Source organism: Panthera leo, chromosome B2 (genome assembly GCF_018350215.1).
Source record: "Panthera leo isolate Ple1 chromosome B2, P.leo_Ple1_pat1.1, whole genome shotgun sequence".
Classification (NCBI taxonomy): Eukaryota; Metazoa; Chordata; class Mammalia; order Carnivora; family Felidae; genus Panthera; species Panthera leo.
The window spans coordinates 105,522,383-105,549,670 of NC_056683.1; the positions used below are offsets into that span (position 1 = coordinate 105,522,383).

The 27,288-nt window shown below is 40.7% G+C and overlaps 1 protein-coding gene across 3 annotated transcripts in view; it reads left to right on the plus strand.

The window, feature by feature from the left end:
• DCBLD1 (discoidin, CUB and LCCL domain containing 1) overlaps positions 1 to 27,288 on the plus strand; it is a 67,304-nt gene that overhangs the window by 34,109 nt on the left and 5,907 nt on the right. For 2 of the 3 annotated variants that reach the window (XM_042939685.1, XM_042939684.1), the window contains 11 exons: positions 4,085 to 4,219; positions 5,655 to 5,706; positions 7,947 to 8,019; positions 15,151 to 15,284; positions 21,002 to 21,042; positions 22,395 to 22,604; positions 23,219 to 23,343; positions 23,616 to 23,763; positions 23,864 to 23,971; positions 26,118 to 26,202; positions 26,438 to 26,487. In XM_042939685.1, coding sequence (XP_042795619.1) covers positions 4,085 to 4,219; positions 5,655 to 5,706; positions 7,947 to 8,019; positions 15,151 to 15,284; positions 21,002 to 21,042; positions 22,395 to 22,604; positions 23,219 to 23,343; positions 23,616 to 23,763; positions 23,864 to 23,971; positions 26,118 to 26,202; positions 26,438 to 26,487 — 1,161 coding nt within the window. Of the gene's footprint in view, positions 1 to 4,068; positions 4,220 to 5,654; positions 5,707 to 7,946; positions 8,020 to 15,150; positions 15,285 to 21,001; positions 21,043 to 22,394; positions 22,605 to 23,218; positions 23,344 to 23,615; positions 23,764 to 23,863; positions 23,972 to 26,117; positions 26,203 to 26,437; positions 26,488 to 27,288 lie in introns of all 3 variants that reach the window. The other variant, XM_042939686.1, reaches the window with a different exon arrangement.

Genomic DNA, 27,288 nt, shown 5'->3' on the forward strand with positions numbered 1-27,288 from the left:
TTAACTCTAGGAATGCAGTTGTTAACTTTCATTCTGTGAAAGGCAATCTATCTGTCAGGCCTTCAGACAGGAAATAATGTGGATGTTTTGCCATAGGCAGTACCACCGTCAGTATTCCACTTCCAGCCTCCACGCGGGACTGAAGCTGCCTTCTGCTGTTGTGAGGGTTGTGCTGTGATGAACCCATCAAAATAACTTCTAATGCTGCGTTGATAGAGGGAGGGTCCATTCCATCCCCTGTAGGTCTTAGTTGCATTTTTGCAATCCATCCGTAAGAAGAGGAGAAGGTCTGGAGCCTGGGGGGCACAGGTGATTAAAGGAATGTATGTGTTTACATTTTATCTTTGAACTTCTCCCAACTCACATTCCTATCATGACTTTGGGAGGATACAGCCGAATTAGAGTTTTACTGTATTTATGTGGTTTTTTGGTGTAGGAAATGATACACATTGCGCGACAGCTTAGCATGATGATATACGCTCTTTTCTCTGTAAAATATATGCAGTGTTGCAACCGTTACTTTCAACTGTTCCATAAAAATCTGAAAAAAAAAAATCCAGTTGTTGAGGCAAGGGAAAGGACATCCTGCCATTTGCAACTACATGGATGGACCAGGAGCACATTATGCTAAGTGGGATAAATCAGAGAAAGACAAGTACTATAAGATATTGCTTATATATGGAATCTAAAAAAGCCAAGCTCATAAAAACAGAGTAAAATGGCATGGGTACCAGGGGATGGGGATGGGGTGGGGTGGATAAGCCAGATGTTGTTTAAGGGTACAAGCTTGTAACAAGTAGTAAATAAACCCTAATCTAATTCACAGTATAGTGAGTATAGGCAACAGTATTGAATTAAAGTTGACCCTTGAGCAATGCAGGTTTGAATTATGCAGATCACTTACATATGAATTGTTTTTTTAATACGGTACTGTAAATGTGTTTTCATGATTTTCTTAATACTTTCTTTTCTTTAGCTTTATTATAAAATATAGTATGTAATACATATAAAATATGTGTTCATTGGCTCTTTATATTATTGGTAAGGCTTCTGATCAACAGTAGGTATTAGTATGAAAATTAAAAAAAACAGGCTATTAGTAGTCAACTTTTTGGAGACTCAAAAGGTACACACAGGTTTTCAGCTGCACAGGGGTTGGCGCCCCTAACCACTACATGGTTCAAGGGTCCACTGTATAATCACCAAACTTTCTAAGAGACTAATAATTCCAGTTATGTAACATGATGGAAGTGCTAATTATCTTTCCAGTGACAATCACATTAAAGTACATAAATATATCAAATGAATATATAGTATACCTTAGATTTAGAGTGTTATATATCAAATATATTTCAACTAAAAAGAATTCAAACAAATTCTCATTGATGATCAATTTAGACTTGCTTACCTCACTGTTTTTATTAGGACTCATTGGAATGCTATAGAAATTTGAGAGATCAGTATCATTATCACCATTTGGAGAGGAGGATATACGTTCTTATTTTGTATTGGAAAAGATAAGTTTGGTTAGAAAAATACTCTCATTTATGAGTAGCAAGAAGTTACTAGTTATTTCATTGTTATTAGATTTGCAAAGCAAGTCTCTTCATTCATCTGCACAAAAAAGGAATTTCAAGTATGTGTGAACTAAGAAAGAGTTGCAAAAGTGAAGCACAATAACCTGACTCACTTTAATTTTTTAAAAATGTTCATCCTTCAACTTTATTATACAAAAATGGATTTAGTGTAAATTGCTTATCTACCATGCTGTGAGCACTATTAAAGTTCATAAACATCTATATATTTATTACACGAATGATTTTCTTTCCTCCCTTGCTTTTCCACATTTCTTTTCCTGACCTTTTCATCATATTTTAAAATGCCAGGATTAGGGGTGCCTGGGTGGCTCAGACAGTTAAGCCCCAGACTTTGGCTCAGGTCATGATCTCATGGTTCATGGGTTCGAACCCTGTGTCAGGCTCTGTGCTGACAGCTCAGAGCCTGGAGCCTGCTTGGGATTCTGTTTCTCCCTCTCTCTCTCTGCCCCTCCCCTGCTCACACTCGCTCTCGTGCATTCTCTCTCTCTCTCAAAAATAAACATTAAAAAATATTTTTAATGCCAGGATTAAATCTTTTATGCATCTTTATAATCAGGTGTGGCTTTTAAAAACTGTTGCAAATAAAAGAACATTTAGGGGGCGCCTGGGTGGCTCAGTTGGTTGGGCGGCTGATTTCAGCTCAGGTCATGATCTCACAGCTTGTGAGTTCAAGCCCCGCGTCGGGCTCTGTGCTGACAGCTCAGAGCCTGGAGCCTGCTTCAGATTCTGTGTCTCCCTCTCTCTCTACCCCTCCCACGCTCACGCTCTGTCTCTCTTTCTCTCAAAAATAAATAAACATTAAAAAAAAATAAAAATAAATAAAAGAACATGTAGCTTCATTTCAATTCTAACAATATTTGGAAGGCCACCACGTGCCAGGTATTGTACAAGCTGCTGGATAGAAAAAGTGATGGGATAGAAAAGTTTCTAACTCCATGGGGCGTAGTCTAAAAGGAAAACAAGCATTGTTTATTTGTTTTAATAGATTTATTTATTTAACTACTCACTACTAACTATGAAGTACTTCTATAGCCCTCATGCAAGGTACTGTTCTAAGCAGTTTGCTAGTATTAACTCATGTATAAGTAATTATATATGATGATTGTCTCTAAGTAACCTTTTTCTATTTGGATTTCACTCTCATTCAATAATAAGGAATAACAGAGATTCGAGGCACAAAGGTAAACACATAGCATTTCTCTTTTATTCTGTTACGTCTTCTGAAGCTGAAACCTGGAAGGACAGTGGAGAAATCTGGTCCCTTATGGCAGGAGAGGAGTGCCTAGTTGGGTTCATGATCCTCTCCTGGACCTTTTTCTTTCCTTCCTCCTCCTTCCTTACCTGATGTTGGCACTGCTGTCTCTTGCCTATTACTTGATGTTGCTGTCGACTCTTCCCATCCTGTTTTATTTGGTTAATGAAGAATACCTGTTGTCAAAATTGGCTTTTGCTAATCCCTATTTTCTTAGGATTATTATGTCTTGCATACATGACTTAAAATTTTTTTTATGTTTATTTATTTTTGAGACCAAGAGAGACAGAGCATGAGTGGGGGAGGGGCAGAGAGAGAGGGAGACACAGAATATGAAGCAGGCTCCGGGCTCCAGGCTCCGAGCTGTCAGCACAGAGCCCGATGCAGGGCTCGAACCCACGAGCTGTGAGATCATGACTTGAGCTGAAGTCGGTCGTTTCACTGACTCTGCCACTCAGGTGCCCCAACATACATGACTTTTAAGATGACCGTTTACAAGCTAAACTTGAGTAGCCTTAGGAAGATCTGTTTTTCTTGTTCAGTTCAAAATCTAATTTTGTCCTTTGAGAGTTCATTGAGCTTCCTATTGCTTTTCAAGCAACTCAATCTAGAAAACAGTGTGTTATGTTCTAATTGCATAACTTATACTATGGTATTTCAAAAGCCTTTAGAGATTCCTCTGCCTTTTTATAAACTTCATTTTGCAAATCAAAATAAATTATATGGGTTAACCAGAAGGTACTGTAAGAGAGAGATAAATGTGTAAATTGCATGAAAACAAGATTGTTACCACGCATTGGCAGTCTTTTAGTTCTGGAACCTTCTTTTAGTTCTGGAACCTCCTTGGAAAAATATTTGTGAGTTTCTTTGAGCAAATTTAGGAGGTCCCTAGAACATCACTTTTATGATAACATTTTCTTCACTACCTAATGTGTTTAACCTTTGTTAGTCGTCTTTTACAAAAACTAGAACCTATCTCTTGGGTTGTTCACAATTAACTGGGTCTAGCCTATTGCTTATCTGGAGTTAGCCACTTCCCCCCTTGGCTTGTCAGTACAATCCAGTCCACATTCAGGCACTAATCAGTTCCACTATTAAGCAAAACTTCAGTTGGGTGAAGATTACCATCTTATATATGTGTTGTCTGCTAAATTTCACCTTTAAGGAAAGAAATATGCCCATTCTTTGTGCTGGCCTAAATTTTGAATGTGCCCAAAGTGTGCTTTGTTTTTAGGACCATATTGTGGAAGTATGCCTGTTCCCAAAGAACTCCTACTGAACACAAACGAAGTCACTGTTCGCTTTGAGAGTGGATCCCACGTTTCCGGGCGGGGATTTTTGCTGACCTATGCCAGCAGCGACCATCCAGGTATAGCAAAAGAATCAACACAAATCTGTAAACGTGTGTCTGTCTATGAATTCCTCTTGCTACTTATAACCGTCTCTGGATAGAATTGTGACCTCAGGTACCGAGTATGTGTAGGAAGAGAAGAATGTTATGTCCTTGTAAGCAGTTAGATCTGAACTCAGAATACTTGTATCAAGCTTGTTAGATTGATCAGCTGACCTATATGAGAAAGGGTTGATCTCGTTTTCCTAGAAACCTTGGATGGTACATTTTCAGGTCTATTTTAAGGTCTGGCTGCTAAGGTCTGCCTATTCTCTGGAGCCCTCCACCAACCCTTCTTAGCTTAGGGGACACACTGTTTAACCAGCGGCACCTCTGCCCTCTGCCCCACCCTCATTCACATACACCAGTACACCAGCATAGAAGAGGCATGTGAGTGTGAGTCACATGTGGAGTCACTGTCACAGTGTGCCTTAACCATGGAGCTGATACTTGAGCAGGAGAGAAGGGAGCATGAATACTGACAAGGGAGGAAAGCATGGCCTCCTGTCCAGGCCTCTCGTGCCCCGGAGTGATGACTGTGCAGTGCACTCCACGTCTGCCCAGGGTCACAGACGTGCCCAGAGTTTCTGCGCTCAGTCCCGTCTGGCCAGAAATGCTCTGGGAAGGGGGTGCACCATTCATTTCCCTCTCAGCCAATCAAATCTGGCCAATCCCAGCATGGCTAGTGTTCACCATATGTTGTTCCCTAAGAACTATTGAAAATATTAAGAAAGAACTATTGCAGCAAGTGTGGAATATTGTGGAAACTATACTAGGTTGAACTAAATGCATCAAAATCCACAGTACCTTAACATCTCTGTTGCTGAGTGTCCATTCAGTTCTATACTCCAAAAGAAAAGAACATCCTCTTTTTAAGTCCTTGGTCCTGACTGATTAAAGTGAAAAGGTTGTATTCTCAGTAAACATGAGGTTCCATGGTCACTCAGATGCCACTAGCTAAATTGCTAAATTAAAATGTTCCCGAATCTTCTCTGTGAACTAAGTCAGGCTTTTGAAATTGTTTTCCTCCTGCCAAGAGAGGTTATGCACATGATCTTTGTAGGCATTTGGTAGACAGTAATGAGTCAATGTTGGTTTTTCTGTTTGAAATAGTTTCTGTTATCATCCATTGGGCAGTTGCTGAAAAACCATCGTTGGTGGTAGAAAAGCGAAATGGAGGAGACTGATTAAATCCTGAAGATAGTGTTCTCAGTGTTAATTTATTTTTAAATGGAAAAAATTCAGATAATAACTAGATAGTGGATAAACACTTTTTAAAAGTTCTTTTTTGTTTAAAATTATTAAATTCTTTTATTTAAAATTCTTTCAAGTTCTTTATTATTATTTTTTTTTTAGCATGAGTGTCCTAACTTCCATTCAGGCTCCTAATTGCAATTACCTTTATTTACGACAGATTTAATAACATGTTTGGAACGAGCTAACCATTATTTGAAGCCAGAATACAGGTAAGTACAGTGTCCTAGCTGTGCTGCAGTCCTATGTTGCTGAACATTTTGTTTTCCTTCACATTAAACCAGATAAAGTACCTTATTTGTATTTAATTTTTTTACAGCATTTATGTTCTTTTTTTTTTTTAATTTATTTATTTTGAGAGAGAGAGAGAGAGAGAGAGAGCAAATGCAAGTGAGCAGAGTAGGGGCAGAGAGAGAGGGAGAGAGAGAATACCAAGTAGACTCCACACTGTCAGTGCAGACCGCAGCACGGGGCTCAGTCTCACAAATTGTGAGATCATGACCTGAGCTGAAGTCAGGAGTCCCATGCTCAACCTACTGAGGCACCCAAGCACCCATACAGTGTTAATATTCTAACTAATGAGGAATACTTGAAATGATTTCTTATATAGCAGAGATCAGCAGACCTTTTGTCCAGGGCCAGATAGTAAATATTTTAGATTGTGCAGGTCATCCAGTCTCTTTTGCATCCATTTATAGTTTCTGTTGTTGCTGTAATGCAAAAGCAGTCATAGACAATATGTAAACAAATGTGTAAATAAAACTTTATTTACAAAAAGAAGCAGCAGCACAGATTTGGCCCATGAGCCACAGTTTGCTGACTCCTGAGCTCTACTTTGATACCAATGAGCATAATGGAGCCCAGAGTGTGTATTTTTTTAACCCGGCCAGCATTTGCAAGTGACTTTTAGAATTTCTTCACTTTCAGAGGGAGCTGATCTTGTCTTTCCCACAGAGGAGAAACCTACTGAGAATAGGAGATGAAATATTTGATCCCAGCTTTACTTTAACTGGAAAAATTATTCAATCTCTTTGATGTACCTTTCCTCATCTATAAAATAAGAGTCTAGAGCAGGATTTCTCAGCCTTGGCACTATGGTGTTTTGGGTTAGACGATTCTTTGTTGTGGAGAGCTGTTCTGTGCATTGTTGGATATTTACCAGTATCCCTGCTCTCTACCCTGTACGTTCAAGTTGTGATAACCAAAAATGTTTCTAGACATTGCCAGATGTCTTCCAGGGTGGGCAAAATTCACTCCCTGTTGAGAACCAATGTTCTAGAGAGGATTGTCAACAACACTAACTCCAGCTATAACTCCTTTGAGTGCTTTGTTAATGCCAGTCATAGCTCCCTGGCCTTTGCATATATAACTCATGTGAATGTTCCAGCATCCCTGCGAGGTAGGTTCTGTTAGATCCTGCAAATAGAGGCACAAACTAATGAAGTAGCTTGCCCAGGGAGGCCCAAGGGTCTATGGTCCTGACCATCTTAGACATTCTAATAAATAAAATTATTTTATATGCAGAATCTGTTCTAGTGTTATCTATTATTAAGTCTAGTAGAGAAACAAAAATGAAAATGGTCAATAATTTAAATAATTAGAAAACAAAATTGAAAAAAAAAACAGTAATTAATTACAGCTGCCCTGTAAGGTTGCCATTCATTCAATATAAACACATGCCAGCATTCTCTGAGATCTTTCCAGCTGTACCTATAGAGTCCCAGTGGTGAGAGGGCCTGTAGGCATCAATGTTCATTTCCTGTCCTACAGAAAAGAATACATTCGGGCCTACAGAGTGATGTTATGGTGCCAGATCATCTAGGCTGTAACTCAGTTGTTTTGTAGTATTTAAAGATGAGGTATGGTGATATACACGTCCACACTCCCTCACCTATAATCGTGAAATGTAGAAAGCTTTGAAAGTCAAAAGGTTTTTGTAACTCATTTGGTGGCAGTACCTGATTAGTGTGACCTTAAATTCATTTGACAGCAAAACTGAACTAAATTAACGAGTCTATTCAGTCTTTGTGTTGACTTAATATGACTATTCATGTATTTGATACAGAGATATTAATGTTTTTGATTAATGTATGCAGCCATAAGATGAATCTAATGTGTAACCTGACTACGCTGACAGCGCTATATTATATAATTAAAATTTGCTGAGAGTAGAACTTAAATGTTCTCACCAAAAATATATGCATTACATACATTTTAAATGTTTATATATTTAGATATTACAATATGCGAGGTGATGGATATGCTAATTTACTAGTTGGGGAACATAAATCATCACGATATACACTTGAAATACCTTACAGTTTCTTAATTATACCACAATGAATTACTTCCAATTGCAAAAGTAAGAGGAGAAATATGTTTAAGTGTAATTTATACTTTTTAGTTTAATTATAATTCAATAAAATACAAATTCTTTATTTTATTTTTCCAGTAAATTCTGCCCGGCTGGTTGTAGAGACATAGCAGGAGACATTTCTGGGAATCTGGTGGATGGATACAGAGATGTAAGTACCTGAGAGTAATTATAGGGCATGGTGGAAATTAAGAAGTACTTATTGCTCTGCCTAAATGCATCCTGAAGTAAAGTCAAATAAGATCTCAAACCCCATAGATAAATGTACAAGTTTCTATTTTCTGAAAATAAATGAAATAATGAGTATAAAAACCAAGGTTATTCATGCATTCATTCCTGTTTTTCCATGCATTTCCACTTAAGCATGCTGTAAATGAAATGGTAAACAAAGCCCTTTTCAACCCTAAGAGTATAATTCCATCTATTTTCTTTATTTTAATGCTCCAGCTGATTCATATAGCATAGCCAAGGACATGAACATTCACATCACAGGATAACAACATTGTGTCTGGGAGCAGTGAAGCCATCTGCCCTGCACTTACATAGTATTCCTTCCTTCCTCACATCCCAGTTTCTTATGCAGAATGAGACTCTCTGGTTACACACATTGTTCCCAGAGAAAAATAAATTCACAAGACATTTTCCCTAAAGTATATGTCCTGGCTCCATATACACAGTCCTTTATTTCTTATTATTTGCAGATCTCTATCCTGGAAATTTGATATCTGATTTTTGAATATTAACATTGCTATTTAAAATAGTTTCATTCAGGAGCACCTGGGTGGTTCAGTCGGTTAAGCGTCCAACTCTTGGTTTCGGCTCAGGTCATGATCTCACAGTTTGTGAGATTGAGCCCCGCACCCGGCTCTGTGCTGTCAGCACAGAATAGAAATGCAGACAGCACAGAGCCTGCTTGGGATTCTCTTTTTCTCTCTCTCTCTCTCTCTCTGCCCTTCCTTCTCTCCCTCTCTCTCCCTCTCTCTCTCTCTCTCCCTCAAAAATAAATATTAAAAAAATAAAATAGTTGAGTTTACAGCATCTGGGAATTGGCTTGAGTTATGAAATGTGAAAATCTGTGTAGTGTTGGAACTTTCCTGAGAGTTACTGACATGTGTCTTCAAGCATGGAAAAAAACCATACATGTTCCAGGTGATTGATAATTTTATCTCTAGCAGGGGAAAAACAAACTTGGCTTTAATTTTTGCTTTTAGTATATCCTGATTCTGGAAGCAGCAGATTGTGCTCTTTGTTTTCCTTTATTGTGTAGTGTCTTTATTTACAAGATTGGCATAGGATATTCATTTGGCCTATAAATTGTTTGAATCTTAAAATGTTTTACAATACCTCGATTTAAGATATACTTGGCACAGGCTATTTCTAAATGACTTCAGGAGATTGAGAGAAACAAACAGTCGAAGTGTAGTGTTTCCCTCAGCAATAAAGAGTTTCTATTTGTTATTTTAACATCCCATGCAGGAAACTTCAGAATTATGTGCAGTAAGAGAGAGAGCATCACTTATTTTCTTATTTTAGTTGTTTATCTTTCTCCTCTTGACAGAGTTCTGTTTTTAGTATAACAGGTAAATGGTTTCCTATCGATCTGAGTACGCCAACTTTAGGTGCTTGCACACAGGTGGCCTATTTGACTCTGTAGCTAGTTTCATATCATTTGCTTTTAGGATGACTTCATCTGGAGGGAAAATTTATATTTTGAAAACTCTTCAAAGAAGTCTTATCAGTGCCTTTTTGGTATATGTTGATCTCGTGGGTGTATTCCATATCTATTGCTACATAACAATATTACTACCAATTTAAAAGATTAAAACAACACATGTGTTACCTCTCGTGTTCTCTGGGTTAGGCGTTTGGGCACAGCTTAGCCGAGTTCTCTGCTTCAGGATCTCACAGGGGTGCATCCAAGCTGTCAGCTGGGGCTGCATTTCATCTGAGGCTCAACTTGGCTTTGAAGCTCACATGGTGTGGGCCGCATTCAGTTACACATGGATTGTTGAACAGAAGACCTCAGTTTCTTCCTGGAATTTGGCTGGAGGCTCTCCTCAGCTCCTTGCCATTCGGGCCTATCTGACATCACTGCTTTCTTCAAAGCCACCCAGGGAGAATTTCCCGACAAAGGAGTCTCCTAGTAAGACAGGTTACAACCTTGTGTAATGTTATCATGGGAGTAGCATCCTACCACTTTTGCTATTGTTCTCTTAATTAGAAGAAGGCCACAGCTCCCACCTAAACCCAGAGGGATTATGCAGTGGGGGAATGCCAGGAGGCAGAGATCCTGGAGGTTATCATAGAGTCTGTCCTCCGTGGTGCCTTCATCTTAGGGAATGTGTTCAGTTGTAGCAAGTTCTTCCTAGAAGGGTCTTTGCAAAACCGAAGCATATTTTGTAGGTCAGGACAACAGAATCTGTAAAACAAGTTACAAGAGAAAATGTTGAAGAAACAGGTTCTCCGCGTCAGAAAAGAAGTATGTTGTCTTAAAGAACAATTACAGAAAAGGAACTGGTTCATTCTATGTTGTTCCCGAAGGCAGAACTAGGGTCATAGGGTGAAAGTTACAGAATACCCGGTTTTAGTTACATGTAAGGAATAATTGAGCAGTGCAAAATGGAGTCGAGTGTCTCAAGAAATGGTGAGCCCTAGTCCCAGGAAGTGTCAGGTGTAGGCGTTAAACCATTTGTCAGACATGGCCTATGTATGTGTAGGAAGGTGCTGTGGGGCGGAGAAAGTGACAGTCTGTCAGGAAGTATCAGCGGAGAACTTTAAAGGTCTTTTTGAATTCTTAAGGTTCTGTGAATCTGTCTCCTTGACTGATGAATTAAGGCATCTGTATTGGTATATGCTTACCACGCTAGCTAAGTAGGATGAGCTTCTCTTTGAGATCTGCTTTACCCAGAAACCAGAAATAAAAAAGCCCTAGAATAGTTTCTCTCTTGGCACCTTCTCCCAAGTCTGCTGACTATACCATCTGCTTTTAAGACATCACTTAATAACTTGTTTCAGTAAATTCTCCATACCCCCAGAATATTCAAGAAAGACTGTAGAATAATGGAAGACAGTATATGTAGTGCACCCCTGGTTTAGGAGGAGAAGGGGAGAAACCAGGCCTTTGTACACACCCACAAAAAGCCATTACACAGGGAAATACATTATAATAGTGTGTGATTGTTTCCAGGTGATAGCAAGCAGTGTGAGTGATTTTTTTCATATTTTCCAACATTTCTAAAATGAATTCAAATAACTGTTGCAAAGAAAATGTTGCCGGGGTGCATGGGTGGCTCAGTTGGTTAAGCGTCTAACTTTGACTCAGGTCGTGATCTCGTGTTTCATGTGTTCAAGCCCCACATTCGGCTCTGTGCTGACAGCCTGGAGCCTGCTTCGAATTCTGTGTCTTCCTCTCTCTCTCTGCCCCTCCCCTGCTCGTGTTCTGTCTCTCAAAAATAAATAAACATTAAAAAAAAAATAAGAAAATGTTGCCAATATGGTAATTACGAAGACTGTACCAACATAGGAACAATTCATAGGAGAGACCGTGGAACATATATATTTAACATTTTACTGTCATTTTAAAACATGAGCTTTATTCATGTTTTATTAAATTCAATATGAAGCGTTTACTTTTTTTAAAGTTTTCTTTATTTTGAGAGAGAGAAAGAGCATGAGCAGGGGAGGGACAAAGAGAGAGAAAGAGTGGGGGGAGAGAGAGAGGGAGAGAGGGAGGGAGGAAGAAAGGGAGAGAGAGAGGAAGGGAGGAAGGGAGAGACAGAGAGAGAAAGAGAATCCCAAGCCCCAAGGCAGGGCTCAAACTCATAAACCATGAGATCATGTCCTGAGTCAAAATCAAGAGTTGGACGCATAACTGACTGAGCCACCAAGCACCCCTGAAGTGTTTACTTTTATATTAAATTTTATTTTAATACTTTGTCAATACTTTCCAGTACAAGATGACTTTTCCTAAAGGAAGACATAAGAAAATACTCCAATTCTGGCATGATTTGATAATCACTTTGAAAGTTGATGTAGTCTTGACATTGTCTTGAGACTGTACACTCACAAGCTCTCTCTCTCTCGCTCTCTCTCAAAATAAATAAACATTTAAAAAAAAAGGTTGATGTAGTCTTCATGCTGATCTATTTAGCCATGTTTTATGGTTTAATGAACTTTAGAAATGTTTAATACCATCACCTGCAATTTTGTGAGCCATGTAGGTGTTCTCAGATGTCTGAGAAAATGTAAATGAAAAATTAGGTTTAAATTATTCTGTTTGAGTTGAAGCCAGTTCACCATTTAACATAGGCCAGTGATGTGACTTTCCTATATTTACATTTCAGTGAGGCTTAGACTTTGAAAATTGCTAGAAAATCAAAGTATAAATTTCCTCTTCCAAAGGAAATTTATAAAAATCAAGTTCAGTGAAAGTAAAAATTTAAAATCAACACCCAAAAGCCCCAATTTAAGTAAACATTTATTTAAGTTGATTGAGTGAGCGAGGAATTTTGTTTTCCTTAAAGAAAATAATCCTGTGATAATTTTATAAAAATGTAACAGCCAGATTTGGTGGTTATTCTCCTGGAGTTGTATCCTGTGGCCTGCATTGAATATCATGGAAAAATGTGAGCTGCAGTTGAATAAATTCCATAAAATGGGTATATACTGCTGGGGTCCCTCAACGCTGATTACTATGGAAAATGGGAATGTATGTTGGCCAATGATGCTGGTAGGTTCTATTGCTAATTGACCTGTGAACCTGTTCTCTTGTAACCAAGGAGTCCTTGGGACATGCCAAGTCCAGTGAGAGCTCTCCACTAGGCAGCTCTTGGGATAAAGACTACTCCATCCACCGAACAAATTCCAAGGAACAAACTTCAAATGATCTCAGGGACAGTGGGATTATCTACCCAGTAGACCACTGAACCAATTGCTTTTCATCTTGGGGCTGAGAGACCTAGGCAGGCCGGCAGGGACGTCATAGTAGGTACATAGGGTGCCTATTAGAATCACAAGGTAATAGGCCATTAGAAAAGATACTAGACATCATGCAGTCCAGGTTTTTCATTGTACAGAGGAATTGGGGAGCTGGATCCACAGCAGTGACATGACTTACGCACACCTAGTAGAGTTAGACACAAAGCCAAGACGATGAGCTAAATTGCCAAATTTAAATTCAAGGCTTTTCTGTTATAACTGGCTGCTCCATTTTGTACTCCAAGAATCTACAACAATGATAACAAACCTTTTTAAAGAAGGAACATTCAGAAAAAATAAAAACACAAGCTGCCTATTTAATTTAAAGATCACTATCTTGGGGGCACCTTGTTGACTCAGTTCGTTGAACATCTGATTCTTGCTTTGGGCTCAGGTCATGATTCCAGGGTGGTAGGATCAAGCCCTTCATTGGGCTCTGTGCTAAGAGTGGAGCCTGCTTCAGATTCTCTCTGTCCTTCTGCCTGTCCCCAGCTCGCACTCACTCCCTCTCTCTAAAAATTAATAAATAAAATAGGGAATCCTGGGTGGCTCAGTCAGTTAAGCGTCTGACTCTTGATTTTGGCTCAGGTCATGATCTCGCAGTTCCTGAATTTGAGCCCCGCATCAGGCTCTGTGCTGACAGTGTGGAGCCTGCTTAGGATTCTCTCTCCATCTCTGCCCCTCCTGCACTCTCTCTCTCCCTCTGTCTCTCAAATAAATAAACTTAAAAAGAATAAAAACAAAATAAGATAAAACACTGTCTTTTTCTCATCTTCTAGTATTTCTGTTTTTCTCCAAAATCAAGGAGGGTAATAACCACATCTGTCTTTCAACATTCTCTTATTTCTTCTCTGTCAGGAACTGTCCTTCTCTTTTGTTTCTGAGAGCCATTATTGCAAGACTGACTCATTTTCCCAAATCTAACCTAGTTTGAGAAATATGCACTCTCTAAAGATCACAGAAGTTCTCAATTTTATTGCAACCACAATTATTATAAAATATTGTTGGTCTCCTTGGTCCCCCAGATATTGTAACCAAAATCCAAGAAATTTTTTCCACTGACAATAAAGTACCAATGTTGTCAACACAAAGAGAAATTCCCAAGTCCGGTTATCGAGACATAATTTCATGAGCTGCTCTTCCCATGTTGGCATTAGCCATCATGGAGAAGGGGGGCATTGCTAAAGATGATTTGGAAAATGATGTTTCTCAGCCCCTCAGTCCTGGGCTCACTGCCTAGCCACCCTCCCAGGCAGGTCTGTGCCCATGGGGACCTAAGGGCCTGGGCACCCCGTGGAAAAGTTTCAGTCCTTCCTCCAGCCCCATTTCTAATGTGCCAGTGCCAATCCCAAGGCCACCTGCTAATCAGCCAGTCAGGTGGTCCTGCTCAGTCTGTCATTCCAGGCAGCAGACTTGGAGGCCTGGGCAGGTGCCAGCTGTCTGACCCTCCCAGAGGAGACTCAAGAAATGAGGTGGAGGCTGTGGGCCCTGGGTTGCTCATCGTCATTGCCCTAAGACCTTTATGAAGTCTTTTGTTCCATTTCATATTCTGTTCTGTTTTTAATGCCCTGTTCAGTCTCTAAATCAATTGTAAAACAAAGCTATGGTATGGAAGATTCACCTTCTCAAAGGATCCTTAGTATGTGTATCTGCTAAAGCAGATGTAAGAAACTGATTAGTTATTTCTATTTCTGTTTGAAAAGCCACCCCCAAATTGAGTGGCTTAAAATAACAACCGTTTTATTTGCTGATGAGTTTGAGGGTCAGGATTTGGGCTAGTCAGTTCTTAATCTCCCTTTGCCTAGAATAGCCCCTGTAATCATGTGGGGGGATCATCTGGGGGCAGAGTGTCGAAGGTGGCCACAGTGACATGTGTGGCGGTTGGTTGTGCCATGTTCTCTGCAGCAGAACAAACAAGCTACCTGGCCCAGTGCAGTCAGTAGGAGGTGCCTACACAAGGGCATGACCATGGGGAGGCGTTTGTTATTCACTGGGGGGTCACCACTACTAAATTACCTACTTCCTCTCTAGTGGACGGGTTCCCAAGTTAGCATAAAATTGGTGACTCTAGTGTCATTTTGAGATCTGCTGCAGAGAACATGGCCCAGTCAACTGCTACACATGTCACACGTGTCATAGTAATGCAATAATTTTCCCCTCTTCTTTTTGTTTAATAAGGTACAGTGTAGCAATGTCATGGGTCAACTAGGGATCCTGACCACGTGTTATAACAAAATGGAAAACTCCCACCATGTTTTTAATGTGTTCTTGAGTAGCTGTGAGTGATGATGTTGCTGTATTTTAGACCTCTGTATTGTGCAAAGCCGCCATCCATGCTGGAATAATTGCAGATGAGTTGGGAGGTCAGATCAGCGTGCTTCAGCTCAAAGGGATAAGTCGATATGAAGGAATCCTTGCCAATGGTGTGCTTTCAAAAGAGTAAGTACTTTGTTTTCTGTTTTGAGTGGAAGGTAACCCCAAAAGCATAATTTATCAGCTCACAGTTTTGAAAGGACAGTGGGTGTATGATACCAAGGGTTTGTCAGCTGGGAAGAATGTGTGTGAATGCTTAAAGCAGCATTTATGGTGTGTTTGTAGAAGATAAATGCAGCAATGTAAGAGCTCACTGGTTATGCTGACAAGTAAATTAAAATTAAAATGGTACACATCTGAAGTTCTAGGGCAGAGGAGTGTTTCTACTCTCAGGTGCTTTAGTAGGAGAGAACAAAGCCTGTTCCTTTTCAGTTTTTCCAGTTGTAAATTACCTGTTATCTCCAATGTTACCAAAGGTACTGAAGGAGACAGAGAACTGAAATAAGCCCCCATAGAACCACCAAGCTCCCCTAGAAGATCCTTGGAGAGAAGCTCTTAGTGATGAGTAATAGTTGGGAAGTGAAGGAAGGTTGTTAATTAGCATTAACCTCTCTGTTCGCTGTTATCCTCTGCTCTTTTAGCTTTATGAGAAAAAAGTATGTCAGTTGTACAATTGTTTAAACATTCAACCTGGGCTTTTAATGCGTTTAGGTTTCTTCAGCTTCTGGAGTGGAAAACAAGAGCTAAATATAAGCCCCCCTTTTGGTCCAGGTGTCCATGCATTGAAACAGGCAGCTTGGAGTGGGCCAGAGGGTGGCTTTCCTTGCTTGGGTGGATGCCTTATGAGAGAAAGTGATCCTCAAGCCACGTGTTTATCTCTTGCTTCCTCCCTCCCTGTCTGCCTCAGAAATGTCTTCCTGCTACCATGACCCTGTGTTTTTGGGACAGGTTGTCACATAGTCTTGGGCTCAAGGATATGGCACAGGACAGAGACTGCAGACATTTCAGGATCCAAAAGTAGGAAAAAGTAGGTTAGGGCCTGTATTGTCTACCCCTCCCTAGTGTGTATGCGGATCCCCCCGGCCCTGTCCCGCCATTTTGGTGTGGTCCCTGCTTGTGTGAAGAAAGAACATGATCATCATACTTCCCTGTTCTTTCTCCCAGTGGATGTAGACCATTTCATCTGGTTAAAAACATAAGGGGGTAGATAGCTTCCCTAGTTAGCATAAATATAGTACCTCTGATGTCATGTTGAAAAAGTTATGCAATAATTTTTTCTCTTCCCCTCCTACTTTTTATTTACATGTATTCTAGCTTAGTTTAGCTATCTTGTGCTTCACATAGGGATTCTGACCACAAGTTACAGTATTATTTTTATAGGAAAAAGTATCTTAAGTTCCAAAGAACCAATCGATGAACTCACAAGTAAACTTAAAGAGACTAAAACTCACTTCTGGATTGAAGCGTTGGCCTAAACTCACAAGGGAGGGGATTTAGAAGCAGTGACTGAAGTTGGTTAGGTCACCTTCATGAAGGAAGCAAACCTTGGGTTTGGTGGAAGGCAGGAACAAAGCATCTGGGGACCTGGGAGCAGAGCCAAGGCCCAGGGAGGGACACCAGAGGAGTTGTGGTGGTCAGCTCACCATGCTCACGTCCAGGGCCCTGGCTGGTGGGTGGCTGAGGAGAAAAGGCAGAGCCCCCACTGGTAATTCCGAGTCGGGGATGCAGGTGGGGGTAACCAGAAAGGGTGTTTGGTCCAAGTCTTTCACAGGCAGTGCAAGTGACCCTGTATGCAATCTGTAAAAGGCAGTCATCCTCACACCCTGATGTGCAGGCTCACCGCAGTGTTTGTGCTCTCTGCTTGCTATGGATAAGACTTCCCTCTACTTTCCCTCTGGATAGGACTTGTAACTTTGACAGGCCCCAAAGTGTTCTTTTAATATTGTTTGAACATTCAAAGGCAAATTACACCCAAATTTGTGCCACAGTTTAAGATCTAAAAGCTTAGTAACAGAGTGCCTTTAGAAACTAAAATCCTTAAATAAATAACATATATATACATGTGTCATAAATTCATTTTTATGTATGCACACACATGTATTTTATACATGCATATATGTACACACATGTACTATATGTAAATAAAAGTATATACATGTATTGTGTGTGTGTATATATATATGTATGTATGTATATACATTTTTTTTTTCACTTATGTATTTGCCTCAGACTTTTTGGAACATAAATATTATACCTGATTTATAGTAAAAGTGATGCTTATGCAATCACATGGAGACCTGAGAAATCTCCTGGTGATTCTACTCCAAGAACATCCCATGGGGTAGCCATGGCATCTCGCCATTGGATCACCACCACCATTTGTCCTACACTTGACTCTCAGAAAGGACACCCTCTCCTACAGTTCCTCAAGCTCCCCCTTCACTATGTTGTACAACTCTTTTTCAAACCCAGCCTTCTATTGCTTGCATGTTGACTTTTTCAAGGCCTTCCACAATATGTTGACTCCTCTGGGCTCCAAGTCATTCCCCAAAAGGTTCAGGTTAAACAGGTTTTGAGAACCTGTGCTTTTGAGAACAGAGGAGAGATACTGGCAGCACGCAGGCGTCAGATTGCGTGTCTCCAGCCCGAGTATGTTCAATGCACAATTTGGATGCTTTAGGACCTCACACAGGTGTTTCACTCCATCCTCCTGAACATCATTGCCCCCGATATCCAATATTTCATGTTATGATTGTGCTTGAGGGCATTAGCAAGCTCCTGACAGCCCTCCGCTGTGAAAGAACAATCTGGCAAATCCAGGTTCTGGAGGCTGCAGTCTGGACAACCCAGGGCCTTACACAGAAACTTCACTCCCTCATCTCTCAGGTTATTCCTCCTCAGGTTCAGGTGGGTCAATCTCGTGTTCTCAAGGAACAATCTGACAGGTACTGCAACTGGGTACACCGAGCTGGCAGCCCCAGAGCACCAATCTCTCCAAGGCACACAGTAAGCACAGTGATCAAAAACCAGCATGATCTTGACCCTTGAGGATCTGTTTCTGTTGACATTTTTTATGGTTTGATGCTACTTCAGGAAGGTATCAGGCTGTGGCCCAGATTTGTTGGGTGCTACATCTCCAAATCGGAGTGAAGAATTAACCTCTGGTGTTAAATCTGCTTTTTGGACTCTCTTGCCTATGTTTGTATAATTGCAGTGCTTCCTTTGTAGAAGAATGGGACTGCAAAAAGTTTAACTTGTACTACCAGGGTTTTATTTTACTGTTGAAAAAAAAAAAAATTTAAACTGTTGCACAAAAGTAGACATGTTCTGAGTTACTTCTGGGCTGAATATAGATGAAGTCACTTTATGGTCATCTGAAATTAGACGTTGATGCAAAGATAAGAGTAGGGAAATCGAAACCATTAATGGCTTAGGAAGAGTTTCGTTCCGCATTCCATGTAGTTATTGGAACACATTGTCCGATTTTTGTTTTGGTGCGAATAGATAGAAAGTCCAGAATTATATCAAGGTCCCTTCTTTCTAGCTCTGATTTTGCTTTGACTTTTGGTACTGAGCAGAGAAGAGTCCACCACATGCAAATACATCTCCTCCACTCATTTCGATTCCCAAATCTTCAGGGAGCAGTTGTTTTCATCTGCGCTGTTTTGCTGTTGGGGAACCACTGTACGTGTGGTCATTGAACTTCTGTTCCCACACATGATTGTTTGGTGTTCAGGAAAAAACACAGAAGGAAGCAGTACAGCTGAGGAAGGAGTCCCTAAAGTAAATATCTAAGGTTCTTCTGGGATTCATCCGGGTCAGGTCACTTCCTTGATTTGAGGAGACCAGAATGGAATCAGGAAGAGAAGCTGACCTCATACAGAGGGCGAAGGCTCAGACCATCAGCGGGGAAGGCTTTTCTTTCAGTTTGCATCAGACTGTTCTCGATTGCTTCTCTAGTTCTCTGGGAAGGCTGGCAGTACTTATAATCTGATGGAATTCGTGCACCCTGATGTGTGACTGCCTCAGAACTCCAGCCTCCTGGGGTGTTTTCATTTTTAAAAGAGGAGGCTCATTTACCAATAGAATTCTCTAAGTGATTGTGTTTAGTTAGTTTACTAGAGTGAAATGGAAAAGCATATTCCAGCTGGTAATGGAGAAAAGCCAGGCAGAGGGCCGTTAGGAGCAGTGCCTCCCCTGGCGGCATCTTCCTGGGGTTAACTCCGGTTATTCTTCTTTCCGTAACTTCTCTTTTTCAGCAACGGCAAAATAAATATTTTAGTGTCTCATGACAGTGGGAGTGAGTTTAGGTCCTCTGGGTTGCCGCAGCATTTTGTGCACTTCTTTGGGTAAAATTTCAAGTGTAATACTTAGTGCAGGAACATTATTAAAAAAAAAAGGAAAAAATCAAATAGAGGCTCTAAATACATTAATAAAACTTTAAATTGTGAATTGCAACAATGTGCATCTTGTTTTTCAAAGTTAGGAGAGCTGGATTTTCACCCAGGCGTGGCCACCCACTGAATTCAGGCAAGTCCTGCGACCCCAGTGGGTCTGCATTGTCATGTCAGAAATGATCGGTGCCTGCATTATATTCAGGATATCGCAGAACCTTTATGTGGAATAGCAGGGCTGTGAAGTCTGCTTGAGAGTGGACAAAGAATGTGAAAGAAAAAGTCCATTCCAGGGAATTTGACTACCTGCCACTTCTAATCAACAACAGCAACCAAGCTTTGATGGAAAGATTCTTATACTCGTGTCCAGTCTGGGTTTTCTGTGGATTTCACAGCTCAGTAGTCTCTCTGTCCATTGTTGCCACATATAATGCAGACTTAAACATTTAAAATTATAAGCAGTACTCTCAGATTGTAAAATAATTGAACACAAAAGTGACATCTATCTCTGTGTGTTTATCTCTAGTATCTAATAAAATACTATGCACATAAGATTAATCTTGAGAACTCTAGATTTTCTATTTATTCTATGTATTTTTACACTGCCAGGTTGGTAAGGGATTTATAGAGGGTAAATATGGTCGCAGGCCTTCGGAATCTCTTCTCCACGAAGGAGAGAAGTACGGAGCGAGGTTGATGTGATAAGTTTGCCTGTGAGAATAATACAAGCTGTGAGAGCACTAGAGTCCACAGGCCCAGGGATGAATGCCAGATCAGCAGTGACGCCCAGGCCAGGGCCAGCTCAGTGAGATGCTGTGAGTTTTCTCCAGCTGTACCTTGTCATCCGGACGCAGGAGCTGGTTCACGGCTTGGCCTTAGTTGCTACAGTAGGTAGGAGTGTGACTGGGAGAGAGAATGAGCTGAGGCTGTCCCCAGAGCAGCAGTGCTGGGGCAGAAGCCGTGGTCATTTTTCTAAAAGTGGCCAGTCTTCTTCATGTCTCTCAGTGGTCCTTGATGATCGACAACGATTGGGATGCTTTAAGGTGACTACTGAAGCAAAGGGAATATTCAGGGCAGTCATTCCTTCTGCTTCCGTTGCTGGGTATCAGTTAGTTGGGATTTCAGGCTGCTCTTAAGACGGTGTATGTGCACTTTGCTTCTCAACACAATGTGTCATGATGGAATCCACACAAGATTTTGATCCAACAGCAGTGACTCAGAGTCCTGGCCACTTGTCACCTGGGTGACTTTAGGAAAGTTGCTCACCTTCAGTGGGCCTGAGTTCTTGATCTAGAAAACACCAGTGACAAAGATAATAACAGCCTTGCTGGGGTGCTGTGAGGATCAGATGAGGTGAGGGGAGGCTCTGAACCCTGTGCTTGGTGCTGTGTCAGTCATTAAGATCCAGGTAAGCAACTCACCTCCTCATGTTTGTGTTTATTATTTCAGTGGTTCCCTGTCAGACAAGCGATTTCTCTTTACCTCCGATGGTAAGGATCACATTTTCCTTAAGAACTTGATATTTTAGGGGCGCCGGGGTGGCTCAGTCAGTGGCTAAGTGTCTGACTTGATTTCCGCTCAGGTCGTGATCTCATGGTCATGAGATCAAGCCCTGCATCAGGCTCCACGCTCAGTGTGGAGCCTGCTTGGGATTCTTTCTCTCTCCCTCTGTCTCTGCCCCTCCCCTGCTCTCAATCTGTCTCTCTCTTTTTCTTTCTCTTTCAAAATAAATAAATACACATTAAAAAAGAGAATTTGTGGGGCACCTGGGTGGCTTAGTCAGTTAGGCATCCGACTCTGTCTCAGGTCATGATCTCTCGGTTTGTAAGTTCGAGCCCCACATCAGGTGAGCTCGAGCCCTGCTTCGGGCTCCCCACTCTCTCTCCCTTTCTCTCTGCCCCTTATGGGATTCTCTCTCTCTCTCTCTCTCTCTCTCTCTCTCTCTCTCTCTGCCCCTTGCTCACGCTCTCTCTCCAAAACTAAAAATAAATAATAAAAAAAAAGAATTTGATATTTTAAAATCTTCAGTGCTAGTTTATTCTTCCATACCCCTCCAATGATGTAGTTTAAAGGATTTTCTTTTTCTTTTTCCACAGGTCAGGCAGCACCAAGTATGCTGTGACTTAAAAATACCCAATATTAAAAATACAAAATAGTTCAATTATCATTAAGCAGAAAATATTTTTCTTTATAATCTAAGCTATCTCAAACTTTTGCCAGAAAAGAATGAAAATTTGAAATGACACTTATTTTAAGATAAATTCCTTCATGTTAGATTTTAACAGAAAAACCTTTTGAATATTACAGTTTAATTTGTGGGTTTTTTTGAATAAAGTGATTAAACAGAAGTATGTAAAATAAAGGCTTTTTAGTCCCTCTGTCATGAAATACATTCTACGTAAATATTCTCTCAGCATAAAGGAAAGTATTTCAAGGAGAACAGTCTGCGTCTGTCCTCTTTGTCCAGGGAGAGGATTGTGGCCTTTATTTGCTAATGTCCATATTGCCTTTACAACACATATCACTTTGCTGAAATGAGGGTGAATTTAGAAGTTTAGAAAGGAAAAGCTGTGGTGGGAACAAGGATGTCATTTGTAGGGGAAGTGACTTCACTGAAGTCCATTAAAAAAAGAAACCAATAATTTCAAGATACTGCAGTACAAATGAATCAAATGAGAGTCTGAGTCATTAAAATACTAGTAATTAAGCAGTCAATTTGATATCAGAATGGTAATAAATCAACTAAATAATTCTAGGCGAGGTGAAGTACTACTTTTTTTTTTTTGCTTTCATTTCGTGTTTATATCTAAAGGACTTTTTCTGGCTTTTTTTTTTTTTTAAGGTTGCAGCAGATCATTGAGTTTGGAGCCTGATACGCAAATCAGAACTACTTGGCAGTGGGTCAGTGAGATGGGAGAACAGCTTCATTGGTCCCCTGGCCAAGCCCAGCTTCAGGACCAAGACCTATCATGGGCTTCGGGGGACAGCAGCAAGAACCGCAAACAGCGAGAATGGCTGGAGACCGATTTGGGAGAGAAAAAGAAAATAACAGGTGATGACACAGTGCAGTTTTACAAATGCACAATGACTTGCTGTTCAGATTATGTTTTTGAGTTACATAGGTGCCGCTCTCTCTTCCTCAAAGTACTCTGTCTTTTCTAAAAGTAACTACCAAACCTTCTCATTGTCTCTATGGGCAGAACCTGTGTGCAGATTGTAAGTATGGATATACGGAGTAGAAAGCCCACACAGCGGGGTGCCTGGGTAGCTCAGTTGCTTAGGTTAAGCGTCTGACTCTTGATTTTGGCTCAGGTCATGATCCCAGGGTCATGGGATCGAGCCCCACATAGGGCTGTGCACTGATAATAGCACGTAGTCTGCTTGAGATTCTCCCTCTCTCTCTCTGCCTTTCCCCCACTCATACTCTCTCTCACTCAGAAATAAATAAACTAAAAAAAAAACCCACACTGCGATGAGGAAACCTTTGTATGGTATATTGTCAGTGTGGAAACACTCATGTGTGATCAGGTTTCTAAATGCAAATAAGGAAATTTGGCTTGTAAAATGATTTGAGATTTCAAGTGAGAAAAGGAAAGGAAACCTAAGATTATAATACATGCTATATATATTTTAAAAACTAACCTGTCAATAATATTTTCTTACCAGGAATTATGACCACAGGATCCACACAGTCGAATTTCAACTTTTACGTTAAGAGTTTTGTGATGAAGTTCAAAAACAGCAACTCCAAGTGGAGGACCTATAAAGGAATTGCAAATAATAAAGAGAAGGTAAGAGAAACTTTGGAGGAAAGAACTGAGTAGGAGAGCAGGTCTCTAGCTATTCTTATCACTGCGTTTCCAGAAAGCAGATTCGCAGCACCGCCTTAGGTAACTCAGCCGTGGTTGGCAAAACCTTGTAAATTCACTCTCAAGTATGTCTACAAAACTACAACAGACATAGAATCCTGGCTTTGGTGTCATATATCCAGGTATGAGTGGGTGGAGAAAGACCTAGGAACTAACTAATAGCATCTTCAGGTAAAAGTTCTTTGTTTCCACAGGTGTTTCAGGGCAACTCTAATTTTCGGGATCCAGTGAGGAATAATTTTATCCCTCCCATCGTAGCCAGATACGTGCGGGTTGTCCCTCAGACATGGCACCAGAGGATCGCCTTGAACGTGGAGCTCTTTGGTTGCCAGATTACACAAGGTAGGACTCAGGGCAAGTCAGCGAGTTATTTGATTCTGATCGTGCCCTTTCACAAATTGTTGTTACTAATGTGGTTTTTCCAATATCTCTTCTACCTCAGATAATGATTCACTGGTGTGGCGCAAAACAAGTCCAAATACTGTTAGTTCAACTGAAAGAGAAGATGAGATCATCACAAGCTCCATCCCCTCAGAAGAAATCCCCACAGGTAGAGCAGTTTGCTGTTTCGTGCTTTCCTAAGGAGTATGACCGGACTCCATGTGATATTACAGTGACTTCAACGAAAACTTTTCTCTGTCATATCAATGTCTGAAGTCAGATGGTTCAGAGGTAGCTGGATATGTGTTAAAGGATGTATATCTGCAACTATTAATTGCAATATTGTAAGTAGAAAAAGTAGCATTTGCCCTTCAAACACTGGGTGAATGTTTTATGGAAAAATAATAGCACATGCATGAATTAGAATACCCTGGGGCGCCTGGGTGGCTCAGTCGGTTAAGCCTCCGACTTCAGCTCAGGTCACGATCTCACGGTCCGTGAGTTCGAGCCCCACATCGGGCTCTGGGCTGATGGCTCGGAGCCTGGAGCCTGCTTCCGATTCTGTGTCTCCCTCTCTCTCTGCCCCTCCCCCGTTCATGCTCTGTCTCTCTCTGTCTCAAAAATAAATAAACGTTAAAAAAAAATTAAAAAAAAAAAAAAGAATACCCTGCAGCCATGAAAAAGAAATGTGTTTGTAATATAGGAAGCTCTCGGAGATGTATTGACAAACTTAAAAAAAATAAGCAAGGTATAGGACAGTCTGTATAGCCTACCATGTGTGTAAAAAATGAGGAATAAAGAATGAATATATATGTGTAATCATTCCGGCATCTCCAGAAGAATGTCAAGAAATATAATTTGGCTTCCTCTAGAGAAGGAACAGAGGTAGGAGGGAGGCTTTTTTATACTTTTTGAAGTTTGAACATGTAAATGTATCGTCAGTTCAAGCAATAAACATTAAAAGTACATTTACTTTTTCAGAATATAAAATAATATACATATTAATTTTATAAAATTCAGTAAGATTAGAGATAAATAAGAAAATAAAAAGCCATAAATCAGCATTTGTAGATAATCACCATATCCCACTATATCCAGTCAACTATATTTATGTAAATCACCTTGAGGAAAACCTGTAATTTGTTCTGTAGCAAGTATTTTTCACTTAACATCGTATTATGATGATCTTCCAAGGTTATTAAATCGTTGCAAAACACAATTGTTAATATCTTTATAGTATTTTCTCATATGGCTATACCATCATTTAGTTAACCATTCCCCTATTGTTGGATGTTTAAATTGTTAGATTTTTCCCAAATTTCCACTCTTGTAAATAACACCAGTGTTAGTCACATAACTTTTGTTCCTTTCGAAGGTCCTTATCTTCCCCTTTCACAAACTGCACATTTCCACTCCCGATCATCCCGTTGTTTTCTTCCCAGGGATCAAAGATAAAGAAGGGTGAAGAACAAATCTTTCTCCTTTAGTTTGCCTAGTTTCTACAAACTTGGGGCCTGCTTTAGCGGCCGTTCAAGTGATTTCCTTTTTTAAAGTAGGAAGACACGGTGTTCCGTGCGGCAGAGTGGAAGTGCTGTTTGAGGTCATCAGGCTGCATTTCCTCTCAGTCCACAGCTCCAAAGCCCTGGTAACGGGAAGCATGGGGCTTCTCTTCCCTTCCCCCTCCCCAGCTGCTGTTATTGTACAAGTGCAAACGTGCCCACCATCTGGGGGAGACTGGGTACTTGAGCTCCACCCTGTGCTTAAGTCCTTCACCTCTCTCAGTAGCTCCTGTAAATCTTCCCCCTCAATTCTGATTTGGGAGTCTAATATCGTCCAAACAACAAGCTTAGAGTAAGTGTTAATCCCTGAGGACCATCAAAAATCGCCTTTTGGGGAAAAAAAAATTTTATTTTCTTTAACTTTCGCCATGATTTTATTTTATTTATTTATTTATTTTTTTAAATGTTATCTATTTTGAGAGCAGGAGAGGGAGAGAGAAAAATTCCCAAACAGGCTCTGCGCTTGTCAGCACAGAGCCCGATGCAGGCAGGGCTCGATCTCATGAACCGTGAGATCACAACCTGAGCCGAAATCAAGAGTAGATGCTTAACCGACTGAGCCACCCAGGCGCCCCTTTAGCCAGGATTTGGAAATCCTCTCTTTTTGCTGTCTGACATCAGTAAATGCCTAGCACATATTCATTTTCCCCGTGTATTAAACTGTGGAAGACCTTTCAAATCAGTGTTCAGTTTTAGATTGAGCAATTCGGTTGCACTTCCTTTCTGTTGTAATGTGTGGCTTTTCCCCCTTCTCAGGAATAAATGTCACAACTGTTGTTATTCCACTGGTGCTCCTGGCTCTGCTGGTTGCTGGAATGGGAATCTTTGCCGCCTTTAGAAAGTATGTGACTTGACATTTTTAAATTTCTCCTCTAATCATGCAACTAATTACAAAACCAAAATGTTTGCTTTTCAGATGCTCATGCATAGAAAAGCAGCATTACTTTGGCCAAGATAAAATGCTAATTTATGTGTTAAAAACAAGTTGTGTAGAGGTAGAAAGTATCAAGTATTATTTTATAAACAGTACTCCTCACTTAGAAACCTTTTCAAGTAGGATTTTTTTGTTTCTGTAGGAGGAAGAAGAAAGGAAATCCATATGGATCAGCTCAGGCCCAGAAAACAGGTTGGTTGACAGAAAACTCCACAGTTTTATTCTGTCTTCGAGAAGGGACAGGGTCTGCTGGTTAAAATTATGTGGCTCACACTTACATCGTCAAAAAATGAAGATATGCAGCCTTTAAGTTAGCAAGTCTAAAAGGAATGGAATATTGTGGCCTATCTCTTTATTTTAATGGAGAGTTCTCATGGCCAGTGACCTTTACTTTTGTTCAGCATTATCCCATCACAACATTCTTTTTTTTTTTTTTTTTTTTGGCCACTGGAGTTTAAGCCACCACACTGCTTGTCATCCGGGAGAAGTTATAAAAGCTGCATCTGTGAACTGAACTTTGTCCGGTACTGCTCTGCATCTCCAGCCTTCCACTGTATTTTCCACTCCGGGAGAGCGAAGGAAGAACCGGGCAGGGTTCATGTTCAGGTTTCAGAGAATCCTTAGGACACAGGGTACCCCAAGCAATGAGTCAGCTGTAGTCCAGAGAGGGCAGCAGGGCAGGACCCCTCAGAATCTCAGGGGCAGCTTGGGACCCCACCTGCACAGGGTCTCAGCAGCCAGCTGTGTTGACTCCTCTGAGACATGAATGCTGTATCTGTGTAGATTACGGAAAACCATGCCCAGGTGGTGTAACAGAGGCATAATCTGGGACCTGCCCTTGTGGCAACCCAGATACAAGTGGAAAACATGCATGGAACAGTGTTTGCTGTTGTCCTGACAACCTCAGCATGCTGTTTCCCTACACATAATCTGGGAGCCATGCCACACACTCATCACGGTCAGCCGGCAAAAGGCGGCCTGACGTCCAGCCCA